The sequence below is a fragment of the Carcharodon carcharias genome, chromosome 14, assembly GCF_017639515.1.
Source record: "Carcharodon carcharias isolate sCarCar2 chromosome 14, sCarCar2.pri, whole genome shotgun sequence".
In the NCBI taxonomy this organism is placed as follows: Eukaryota; Metazoa; Chordata; class Chondrichthyes; order Lamniformes; family Lamnidae; genus Carcharodon; species Carcharodon carcharias.
This window is the reverse complement of record NC_054480.1, coordinates 73929371-73942322: the sequence shown is the minus strand read 5'-3', so window position 1 is coordinate 73942322 and position 12952 is coordinate 73929371. Positions and strand designations below refer to the sequence as shown.

Here is a 12952-nt window from a genome sequence, read left to right as displayed (position 1 = left end):
GGAATAAAATGGTTAAATTGGCTCATAATTTCTTGAGTTTTGGAGACTGAGGAGTGATCTAACTGAAGCATTCAAAATAATTTAAAGAATCATGGTGGGGGTCGGTGCCATGTGGTGATATCACTGGATCCGTAATCCAGAGGCCCAGGCTAATGCTCTGGGGACATTGGTTCTATTCCGGAATAAGAAAGTATAGTCTTAACATTAGAGAAAGGAAATTCAGGAGTGAAATCAGGAAACATTTTTCCTTCGACGGGTAGTGGAAAATGGAATTCTCTCTCAAAAAGGCTCCGGATGATGGGGTAGCTGAAATTTTCAAGACAGAAGTGGCCATACAGCCCCTGAAATTAAATCTAAAGACATAGTGTAGTATGAAAAGTGGTGTACGTACTACTGCTTCCATATCCTGGCAGTCCGCTGGAGCAAACATGGACTGTACCATAAATTTGTGCTTGCTTTTCTCATTGGGGTCATAGTCAAATGGCTGTAGCATCACTGTGAAAAGAAAACGAACATCATCGATTAGAAGAAAGGAGTGCAGTGCTCCGAATATTTTCTTACCCTCCCTACTGAGCACTGGCTACTCCACAACAGCTACCCGGTTAGCAGCAAGTTTATTTCACACGCAAATATGACCCACATTCTGGCCTCTTTGTTTTTCTATGATGTGGGAATGAGATTCCCATTAGGGGTCAAGTTAGAATATCCTCAAAGATAAATCTAACCTTCAAGTGCAATGCTTAGGCTGGCTGAACATCTATATCAAACACCAGTTTATAGCAACATGGCAGCAAAGTGATTGGTGCATCAATTCCAAGATATTCAATTCAAATATAACTTTTTTTTCAAGAGAACGGCTAGGGAGAGACAAACCAAAAGCCAGACATGTCAGGATGTAGTTAGTAATCTGGGTTCTGTACACAAACAAAATCTATGCCAACTTCACTGTAGCCTCCTGTTAGGGCCCCTTCACAGACACAAGTCTAGACACATACAAGCAAGTTACTTAAGACTTTGTAAGCCCCAGTATCTGTTTGGAGTGGTTGGGGGGTGGGGTGGGGGTAGAGGAGGAGTTTATATTCAAATCCTTCCCCAGTATGATATGGAGGCTCCAGGGCAGTGACTGTTGGTTCACACGAGATAAATCACTGCCCACAGATGCAAGTTATGTCATTAATACAAGTGATTTATTTATCAATTAGTAGCCCCACACATTACCTTTTTTTTCCCCTACAGCCCAATATTTGGCTGAGTGGAAATGATTTATTTTCCATTAGCTTGTTGCTTTTTCAGGCACAATCCCCAATTTACACCTGGAGGGAAGCACATGGTGCAATCACAATGTTTGCCATTCAGTCCAAAATATGAATGGCATTTCAAAGATGATGTCGCCATGAGCTTTTCAACAAAAACATTCTGTAGGCTGTTCAGGGGAAGGAACTGTCAAGCACTGGTTTGAACTTGACATTTATGACAAATAATGCTAACTGCTCCAAGAACAAACAACCTGCTGGCATGTTTCTTACCAGGCCTTGTCTTTCCAGGAATATCTCCAATGTGTAGGTTTAACGTTATAACAGCCAGGAACACAAAACACAAACGAGTTGAAAAAAAATGTTTAATCAATTCCATGATGAAACAGCAAACCGAGAGAGGCCAGTGGAATGTGGAACATCAGGACAATGTGGAGTTTCAACTCAGTGGGAGGTGCTGTTGGCTTGGAACTACTTACTGGGTTATCCCAAGTTCTTGTGTTCTATTTATTAAATATTTAAGAGAACGCAGCTTAATATAATATTGGGCAGGGTGCCTGAAGCCCAAAATGTATGGTACCTGGTGACTGGAGGCTTCAAATGTCTCAGATGGCCACACATGCAGAAAGCTTGCATTTCAGGTTAGGGTTTCAGAATCTGAAGGTGCAGTAGGTGACACTGTCAGAAGCAGCAAAGCGAGTTAGTAATGAAGGAAAGTGGGTGAGCAAAAAGTATAGACAGGTGTATGGATCTCAAATTCACCAACAGGCATTGAGCACTGAAGACCTTTGACAATGATGACAACCTCAGGCAAAAACCCATGGTGCTATGCAACAAAAATGGGAACTTAAGTGCAAATGTGCAGATGGGGATTTCACAACTGGCGACTGCTAAGTGCTCTTGCAGTTGTACCAAGATGGTTCCAATTGTGCACCGCCTCCCTGGTGTCAAGGTATGGGATTGCATGGTCCGGATGCTAGAGGCAAGGGAAACAGCTGAAAGTTTATGGTTCTGATTGAAACCAATGACACAGGAAAGACAAAAACACTAGAATCCTGTCGAGATAGTTTCCTATTGCTGAAAAAGAGAGACTTTTTGTTGAAGCTTTACATCTTGAACTCATCAGCACAACTCAAGAAAATACCAAGGTCAGTGAAAACAACATATTTGTATGAGAATAGAATGCTGGTCAGTTGGCAAGTGGGCTCTGATTGGAAGAGATGTTGCCTTGGAGAATGCAGCAGTTGATGGTGACTGTCAGTTAACTGCCAAGCATAGTTTTAAACTTAAACCAGGCAGCTTGACTCTGATTGGTCAAGACCTTGCCCTGGGGTATGAACTAGTGAACAGACTTCCCTTTCTGGGCATCACTTATTTTGTTTAGCTAAACAAAATAAGTGAAGTCCATTCACTGGCTCATTTCCCAGGGCAAGGTCTTGACCAGAGTCAAGCTACCTGGTTTAAATTTAAAACAATGCTTTGCATTTAACTGTCAGTCACCGTCAACTAGTGCATGCGCCATGGCAACGCTACCAGAGTCCACTTGCCAACCAATCAGCACTCTCTTCTCATACAGTATAATTTGCTGTTTTCCCTGACATTGGTATTTTCTTGCAAATTGTCCTGATGACTGCAAAACAAAAAGCTTCGACAAAAATGTACCTTTTTTTTCAGCAATACTCAAGCTCTGTGCTACCAAACGACTAAAGATAGTTTCAACAATTAGGTGATAAATTAAAGAGCAGGATAGAAACATTGGGTCTGACAGCCTCAGATCATGGTTGTCAATTAGCAATGTAGAGGCTGGGAGTTCAAGTCTCATTATGGCCATTTGTGAAACACTGTAGTTTATAAATACCATCAACTCTAATAAAAACACAACTGATTCATTAAAGAATAGGAGGGATGGGTTTAGATTCTTGGGACATTGGGACCAGTTGTGGTAAATGAGTAAGTTACCAGGAAAATGGTCCACCAAACAGTGAGGATGAGACATGGGCTGGCGTTGGGGGGCCAGGGGGTGGAGGTGGTAGGGGTGGGAGAGGGAAGAGATCTGGATACTGGTGCAAAATAATATTCAACAGGAATAAGTGGCCCCATATTTGCTGGGAAAATAACAGCCAGTTTAATGGCACCCACCATTTATTAGCGTGTGAATAACACAGCATCTTGTAGCATGGAAGAGAAACCCTGCGAGTTGCAGACCACCATAAGTTGCTGGACAATGTGTTGTTCTACTGTTAGCCTCACAGAAACGGAGCTCACCATAAACCTCCCCATGAGGTTAGACCATAAGAAGTAGGAGCAGAAGTAGGCCATTCGGCCTTTCGAGTCTGCTCCACCATTCAATGAGATCATGGCTGATCTGATAATCTTCAACTCCACTTTCCTGCCTTTTCCTCTTAATGATTAAAAATCTGTCTCAGCCTCGAATATACTTAGCGATCCAGCCTCTAACAGCTCTCTGTGGTAAAGAATTCTACAGATTCGCTAACCTCTAAGAGAAGAAATTCCTCATCTCTGTCTTAAATGGGTGACCCCTTACCCTGAGATTATGCCCTCTGGTCCTAGGCTTTCCCACAAGGGGAAAGAACCTCTCAGCATCTACCCTGTCAAGCCTCCTATGTTTCAATAAGGTCACCTTTCATTCTCTAAACCCCAATGAGTACAGGCCCAACCTACTCAACCACTCCTCATAAAGAAATCCCTCCATACTCAGGATCAAACTAGTGAACCTTCGCTGGACTGTCTCCAATGCCAGTATATCTTTCCACAGATAAGGGAACCAAAACTGTTCACAGTATTCTAGTGTGGTCTAACTAGTACCGTGTACTGTTTTAGCAAGATTTCTCTATTTTTATACTCCATTCCCTTTGAAATAAAGGCCAACATTCCATTTGCTTTTCTTATTACCTGAACTTGTATGTTAGCTTTTTGGGATCCATGCAAGAAGACACCCAAATCCTTTTGTGCTGCAGCTTTCTGCAGTCTCTCTCCATTTAAATAATATTCAGTTCCCCTATTCTTCCTGCCAAAGTGCATAACCTCACATTTTCCCACATTATATTCTATCCGCCAAGTTTTTGCCCACTCACTTAATCTGTGTATATCCCTCTGTGGGACTCTGTCATCTTCACCACTTGCCTTCCCACCTATTTCTGTGTCACACAAACTTGGCGATAGTACATTCACCTACCTTATCCAAGCCATCAATATAGACTATAAGTAATTGTGGCTGCTACCTTTGTGCATTGCCAATTAAACTTGCCATAGAACATTAGAGCTGCTACTTAATGACTTATGGACCCTTTTAAAGCTGTGAATTATGTTTCTGCAATACCACTCCACCTCGCCAGTCCAGACAGGGTACAATTGAAACTATGGAGGTGAGAGGTTAGAGGCTTTTCAATTTTTTTTTCCATTTCTGATCTTCATTTTCCTCAGCTCTCCCAATTCTATCTTCCTTTATTACTTTGCTCATATCGAATTTGACTTCAATTACCCTTTTTTCCCTTGTTTCTTTCAGATTTAAAAAAAAAATGCAATGTATATTGTATTAAAAATCTGGACCTGACATTTACTGCGGGGGGCGGGGGAGCTCGTTTCAAACGTCATGGTTTGAAGATTCTGCTATTAAAATTTATAATTTAAAATACTTTTTTTCTGCACTGGAGATACACTGTTTAAAACCACTGCTTTGACCTACAACCAACTTACCTGCCAAGCCAATTCATGCCAAGGAGCCAGGTGTAAACTTGGTCTGTGCAAGACAACTTCTGCTGTGCAGTGCACCTCATGTATGTCTGGTTGCTATGGCTGGATGTATTCTTGGAAGGTTCATCATGACCTCCATCCTCCAAATGCCCCCCCACAGCCACTGGTCTTCCAACATGTTCATTCTCAAGGCACAATCATTTCCAACGCCAACTGAAAAGTGAATAGACTAATTATCTGATTGGACGATCTTTGACCGTCAGTCAAATATCCTTTCCGTTCCCAACTCCAATAATTTGGTCAGTAATAAACCTAAGTGTCAAAAGAAAATGTTTGCTTTTAACAGGCCCTTTCATTTTCCTTCTGGCTTGTTTGAGACACTTGAGCCTATAAATGAAGGCTGACACTCCAGTGCAGTACTGAGGGACTGCTTCATGAATGGAGGTGGTGTCTTTCGGATGAGAGGTTAAACTCTGCCTGCTCCAGTGGATGTACAAGATCCCATGTGGCACTGTTTCACTAAAACTAATTAAATAATAAATATTTAAGTTTAATGTCAGAACAGAAAAAGATAATGAAGAGTCCAAGATAAACATGCTGGAAAAAGACAAGTTCAGTGGGGATAAGAAGGGATCTGGACTAAAACAACTGGGCAGGCAGGTTGATAGATCAGCAATAGGAAATTCTCAAACATGGGATGCATACAATACGAAATAAACGTAGTCTAGAAGGTCTAAGTAAAGTCCTGTGAATGGATATATTAACATTAAACTTAAATGGGTGGATACTTAATAAAATTAGAGTTAACATTACCAAAGATAATCCTGAGGAATATAGACAACATAGTTGGGACGTAAACAGGGAGGCTGAAAGGCTAAAAATGAAGATTAAGAAAGGTTTATGTTTAGAAGGGATAGCAAAGGGTTCTATGAAGAAAATAACTTGCATTTATTTAGTACCCATTGAGGTGTCTCAAAGTGGCCAATTAAGCACCTTTGAAGTGTAGTGCTGTTGCAATGTAGGGGAAATACGGCAATCAATTTGAGCACAGCAAGATCCACAAACCCCAAAGTGATCAATGACCAAAAAATCTATTTAATGTTGTGAATTGAGGGATAAATATTGACCAGGTCACTGGGGAGAACTGCCCTGTTCTTCAAATAGTGTCATATGACTTTTTTTATGTCCAACTGAGATGTCAGTCAGACACTATTTAACATCTCATCCTCTGATAGCACATTACTCCAGAGCACAGCACTGGAGTTTCAGTCTTGATTACATGTTCATGTCTCGAGTGGGATTTCTAACCACAATCCTCTGACTCAGACGTAATAGTGCGACCGTTAAGCTAAGGCTGACACTTAAAAACGCATGAACATGAAGAGGGTATGACTATGTAAGAATGAAATGGGGAAAGAGGAGAAGCAAGAATTATAGAGATGAAACTATGGTGGAGATATTAATTAAGTATCTTCAGCTTCCTTTTACTGCAATGTATGCGTACATTGGTACAATTGTTGGACATTTGCAGAGCATTTGATTCAGTCTGAAGCACAGTGGTTAGGCCTAGGGGTTCAAATCAGTGGTGAGAGAAGAGGTTTAATAATATAAATGGGGTATGAGGCATAGCAAAGCAAAGCAGCATTGGGGAAGGTGGGGAACCTTCCTCGCTAACTCCATTGGGTTCCCTGTCCACAAGGCTGAACAGTTGCATGTTCTTATTGCGTCCATCAGTCCTGCTCCCACACAAGGGTCACGGCCCTCCTTGCATGATAAGGTTCAGAAAGCCAGTGTTCTAAGTGCAGCATCATGATTTGAAGAGTCATACAAAACTTAATGGTGTCAAGCTTAAAATACACCACTGAGAGTTTCAAGACTGTATAAGACTGTATGCACAGTTGTATTTCTTATCTGTTTTGTAATTGTTCAAAGAAGCTAAAGTTTACTTAAAAAAACAAACCACCCTATCACTCGGAACTGGAGTGGCATCCTGTGGCTTTCCCACTGGCTCAGAGGAAGGAGCATAACCGGAACCGGGCAGTTATTTAAAACTTTTCCTACTTGAAGAACTTCTTTAGATTTCTTGGGCCACTACCATTCCCATAAGTAACAGATCCTGGGCAATGGTAGAATTAAGAGGCTCGAGCACTTTGGGACGTTTTACTATGTAAAAGGTTTGACATAAATTCAAGTCGTTATTTTTGTAAACAAACATTCCAGAATATAAAACTGAGCTGTTGTTTGGTGTAAGACAAAATCTTCAGACAGGTAGAGCAGAAATCCCTCTTCATACTGCCTGGCTTGATCCACATGACCAGCACAGATGTCCAGATCCAAATTGGGAACAGAATAATGACCATCTAAAAAGAGCTGAGAGCTCTGGAAATGAAGTCTTAAAGGACAAGGACAATAGCGCATGCCTTGTAGCTCTCAGAATGGTACAGTACAGGAGTCTATTGGGCCCATCATGCTTCTTTGGAAAAGCTATCTAATTAGTCCCACAGCCCCATTCTTTCACTACAGCCTTGCAATTTATTCTTTTCAAATATTCATCCAATTCCATTTTGAAAATCGTTACTGAATTTCCTTCCAATGCCTTTTCAGGCTGTGCCTTCCTGATTGTAACTCATTGAGTAAAATTACTTTGCTGTTCCTTCTGGTTAGACCATATGACATAGAAGCAGAAATTAGGCCATTCAGCCCATCGAGTCTGCTCCGCCATTCAATCATGGCTGATAAGTTTCTCAACCCCATTCTCCCCCAATCAAGAACCTATCTTGGTCTTAAATACACTCAATGACCTGGCCTCCACAGCCTTCTGTGGCAATGAATTCCATAGATTCACCACTCTGGCTAAAGAAGTTTCTCCTCATTTGTTCTAAAAGGTCTTCCCTTCACTCTGAGGCTATGCCCTCGGGTCCTAGTCTCTCCTACTAATGGAAACATCTTCCCCACGTCCACTCTATCCAAGCCTTTCAGTATTCTGTAAGCTTCAATCAGATCCCCCTCATCTTTCTAAACTCCTTCGAGTATAGACCCAGAGTCCTCAAACGTTCCTCATATGTTAAGCCTTTTATTCCTGGGATCATTCTTGTGAACCTCCTCTGGACCCTCTCCAGGGCCAGAACATCCTTCCTGAGATACGGGGCCCAAATTTGCTCACAATATTCTAAACATGGTCTGACCAGAGCCTTATAAAACCTCAGCAGCACATCCCAGCTTTTATATTCTAGTCCTCTTGAAATAAATGCCAACATTGCATTTGCCTTCCTAACCACCGACTCAACCTGCAAGTTAACCTGAAGAGAATCCTGGATTAGGACTCCCAAGTCCCTTTGCACTCCAGATTTCTGAATTCTCTCCCCATTTAGAAAATAGTCTATGCCTCTATTCTTCCTACCAAAGTGCATGACCTCACACTTCCCCATGTTGTATTCCACCTGCCACTTCTTTGCCCATTCTCCTAACCTGTCTAAATCCTTCTGCATCCTCCCCGCCCCCTCAATACTACCTGTCCCTCCACCTATCTTTGTATCATCTGCAAACTTAGCCAAAATGTCCTCAGTTCCTTAATCTAGATCATTAATATATAAAGTGAAAAGTTGTGGTCCCAACACTGACCCCTGCGGAACTCCATTAGTCACTGGCCGCCATCCTGAGAAGGACCCCTTATCCCCACTCTCTGCCTCCTGCCAGACAGCCAATCTTCTATCCATGCTAGTATCTTGCCTCTAACACCATGGGCTCTTATCTTACTGAGCAGCTTCCTGTGCGGCACTTTATCAAAGGCCTTCTGGAAGTCCAAGTAGATAACATCCATTGGCTCTCCTTTGTCTAACCTACTCGTTACCTCCTCAAAGAATTCTAACAGATTCATCAGGAATGACCTCCCCTTGATGAAACTATGCTGACTTTGCCCTATTTTACCATGCACTTCCAAGTATCCTGAAATCTCATCCTTAATAATGGACTCTAAAATCTTACCAACGACTGAGGTCAGGCTAATCAGCCTATAATTTCCCGTCTTTTGCCTCACTCCCTTCTTAAACGGGGGGGTCACATTAGCGATTTTCCAGGCCTCTGGGACTCTCCCTGACTCCAGTGATTCTGGAAAGATCACCACCAAAGCACCCACCATCTCTTCAGCTATCTCCTTCAGAACTCAGGGGTGTAATCCATCTGGTCCAGGTGATTTATCTACCTTCAGACCTTTCAGTTTTCCTAGCACCTCCTCCTTGATAATGGCTACCATACTTACCTCTGCCCCCCAACTCTCTTGAACTTTGGGGATGTTACTCGTGTCTTCCACCGTGAAGACTGACGCAAAGTACCTATTCAGTTCCTCCGCCATTTCTTTGTTCTTTTGCCAATCATCTTAAATCCTAGCCCTCTTAATATGGACCAGTGAAAACAGTTTCTCCTCATCCACTCTAGCCAACACCTCATATACACATACTCCTTGTGTATTATAGAATTGCTTCTATATAGCAACCTAGACTGCCAGGATTGCAGATTCAACAGCATTCCAGATCACATATTTTATTCAACCTGCCACTTATTTAGTGACTTTCACATTTTCAGGGTGCCCTCAAGTACTCACTGCTGTCATGTAGACAGATGCAGCAGCCAACTGGCACGCAGGAAGATCCCGCAGAATGCAAATGACTCGTTAATCTGCGTTGCCTCTAAAGCCTGGGCCCTTATTCCTAGGGGTTGGGGGGGAAAGAAGTGGTGAAATCATAGGGGTAATTCTATTTTACCCAACACACAGGCAGCATTACCAAATGTACAGCTGCAACCATGAATTTAAGACTGTGGCCAGACAAGAGCAAAACTAAGTTACCCATGAGCCAAGAGTCACTTTGCTGCTCAGTAAGAACTCTAAGCGATGACAGCTATAGGAGAAAAATTAGAGCATTAGGTGGTACTGCAGGGTGGGGATAGTTAGGAAGAAGGAATCATCAGCCAGGAATGCCCTCCCAGCTAGTTGCAGTGTGTGCAAACAAGACAGTCAAATGTTCCAAATTAAATTCAAAGAAAAAGCTCTCAGTTATAATCTTGTGTGAATTGTGTCCCATTATTCTGTCATTTCAATGTCATAGTCTGATGTTCTTTGATGAACCTCAATGCAGTACATGCTCCCAAATACCATTTGCATCTGCAGTCTCCTTACCAGTGTGTTTAGAGTGCGAATGTGTAGAGAGAATTCAATCAAGGTTCTGCTGTACTCCATCATTCATAACTGAATTAAAGCCTTGTTATTGCTCACACAGTAACCGTTATCCAGTATTAACTGCTGCACTTCCTTTTGTTTCCTCCAGTGAAAAATGTTAAGACAAAATTAGGACATTATTAAAATTGATTCTATTGTGAAAACTCTTTCACTGTTTTCATTGTCTCTTCAGACCATTGCTTCCAGGCTCTGGCTGAGGTTTTGTTCTCAATGTTTCATTCTTCTTTGATTTTATTCAACCTTTTTTGAATGCTTCTTTTTTTTCTATATTTCAATATATTGTGCTCTGCTTTCTCATTTTTTCTTTGTGGTGCCTGGGTTGTGGTTTAGCATTGTTCAAAGCTACCCATAATTCTTACAATAAAACAGTAACTGAGGGAGGAAGAACAGGAGCATGGAAGGGGCAAAGATTCAGGAGCAGTGCGAGAGCTGAGCAGCAGGACAGGCTCCGAGTGTAGAAAGGAGCAGTAATGAGTGGCAGGAACAACAGTGGAACAGGATGAAGGCACATAAAAGTACTGCTGAAATTGAAAGGAAGAATTTACAAGACAGCTGAGAGGCCGGGCTTGTTATATAGCGCAGAAACTTGGGCAACGTCAAGAAGAGAGGAACAATGACTGGGTCATAGAGACACAGATGCCGAGATGGGTTTGTGGACAAGAACGGACAAAATCAGGAACCAGCACATCACGGGGTCAGTGAAGATTGTGGGAGCATTGAAGAAAGTAGCCGAGAAGAGACTGAAATGGTATGGTCATCTTTTGTGGAGAGAGCAAGCGTGGTGAGGCGAGTGATGGAGATGGGACTGACAGGAAGGAAAAAGAGGAAGACCAAATGGAAAGATGCTGAGGCAAGAATGTTAAACGTAGCAGGACTGAAAGGGGAATGGGTGACTGACAGGAGATGGAGAAGGATGATCAACTAGCATTGTGGCGACCCCAAATAAAATGGAAGAAGCTAAAAGATGGTAGCAGCACGTATACCTACATCGCCTGTCTTTACCAGTAAGTAGTCTGGACTCCCATCAAACAACAACAATCTGTATTTATATACTGCCTCTAGCTTAATAAAATGTTTCAAGGCATTTCACAGGAGCATCTCAAAACAAAATATGGCACCTGGCCATATAAGGAGACGCTAGGTTAGCTGACCGACAATTTGGGCAACGGAGGTAGGTGTTAAGGAGCATCTTAAAGGAGCAGCGATTAAAATCTGTGCTGCTCTAAAGTCCAGAATTAGAGCACAAACATCTCGAGGGTCGTGGTGCTGGAGTAGATTAGAGATAGGAAGGGCAAAGCCACAGAGGGGTTTGAAAGGATGAGAATTTTAATAACCAAGGCATTGTTTAACTGGGAGTCAAATCAGTTAGTGAGCACTGGGGTGATGGGTGAACAGGACTTGGTGTGAATTAAATCAACAGCAGAATTTTGGATGACATTTCCAGAGGGTAAAATGTGGAAAGGGGTCTTGTGGCACAGTGGGTATTGTCCCTGCTTCTGGGCCAGAATCTCTGGGTTCAAGTCCCACTCCAGAGCTTGATGGTCATGGAAGGTGCATTCATAACATAGCCAAACAGATTGAGTATTAGCCTGTAAATCCCTCCAATACGTCTGATGGCAGGCAGTAAGAAAGAGTGTTTCCTGGTCAGCCATACTGCAGAAAGCAATGACAAACCATGGCAGTACTTTGCCAAACATAATCATGGATCAATCCAATGGAAGTCCATGGTTGCCAACACCCTCTTAGGACATAGTACCTGAAGGACGAGGAAAACGTGGCAGACTGGTCAGGAGTGCATTGGAAAGGGCAAGTCTAGAAGTAACAAAGACATGGATGATGGTTTCAGCAGATGAACTGAGGCAGGGGCAGATTCAGGTGATGTTACAGATGTAGAAATAGGTGATCTTAGCACAGATGTGATTGGAAGCTCATCTCAGGTCAAATATGACACCAAGGTTGCAAACTGGCAGTTGCCACTGAGAGGAATGGAGTCTGTGGCTTTGGAGCAGAGTTTCTGGTGGGGATTTTGCTTTTCCTGATATTTAATCGGAGGAAATTTCTGCTTATCCAGTACTGAATATCAGACCAGCTATTTGACAATTTACAGACAGCAGAGGACTTGAGAGAGGTAGTGGTGAGGTAAAGCTGATCAGTGTATATGTGGAAACTGATGTGTTTTCAGATGATGTCACTTAGATGCAAAATGTAGATAAGAAATAGGAGGCGGTCAGGGATAGATTCTTGGGGGGCATCAGAGGTAACAGCTCACAAATGCATGAACAATCTGGTCAGTCAAAGTTTAGAAGTGGCAAAGAAATTACAGAAAGTGGCATATATAGAACTCACATGGTTCCTACTGGCCAATGGGTTTGCTTAAAAGTAATATTTGAACGGTTGCATAATCAATATTGGCCAATCAGATCCTTACAAAGCAGTAATTGGAAATGTTCACGATCATTAGTTGTCAATGCTCAAAACAGACACATTTATTTAATCTTATACGGTTAACGCTGTGTTGTTCAGATGGTGCACTGTTTTATGATGACAAGAGTGTTACGGCATATTTTTGCTTCCCTGGTGGAGATGTTTATCTTGATCTGTCCTTTTCTACTTAAAGTCTAATTGTTCTATGTAGATTCAGCCTGCAGTCAGTCAGTGTTATAACCATTGATGAGGGAACTCTGCAGGGTGGAGTTTGATCAGCTTTGGACATAAGTTCAGTATTTTAAGGTTGTTCAGCATTGGTGACAAA

General features: G+C 42.2%; 1 protein-coding gene across 2 annotated transcripts in view; it reads right to left on the bottom strand.

The window, feature by feature from the left end:
- vapb (VAMP (vesicle-associated membrane protein)-associated protein B and C) overlaps positions 1 to 12952 on the bottom strand; it is an 86551-nt gene that overhangs the window by 13270 nt on the left and 60329 nt on the right. For both annotated transcript variants that reach the window (XM_041203668.1, XM_041203669.1), the window contains exon 3: positions 392 to 495. In XM_041203668.1, coding sequence (XP_041059602.1) covers positions 392 to 495 — 104 coding nt within the window. The remainder of the gene's footprint in view (positions 1 to 391; positions 496 to 12952) is intronic.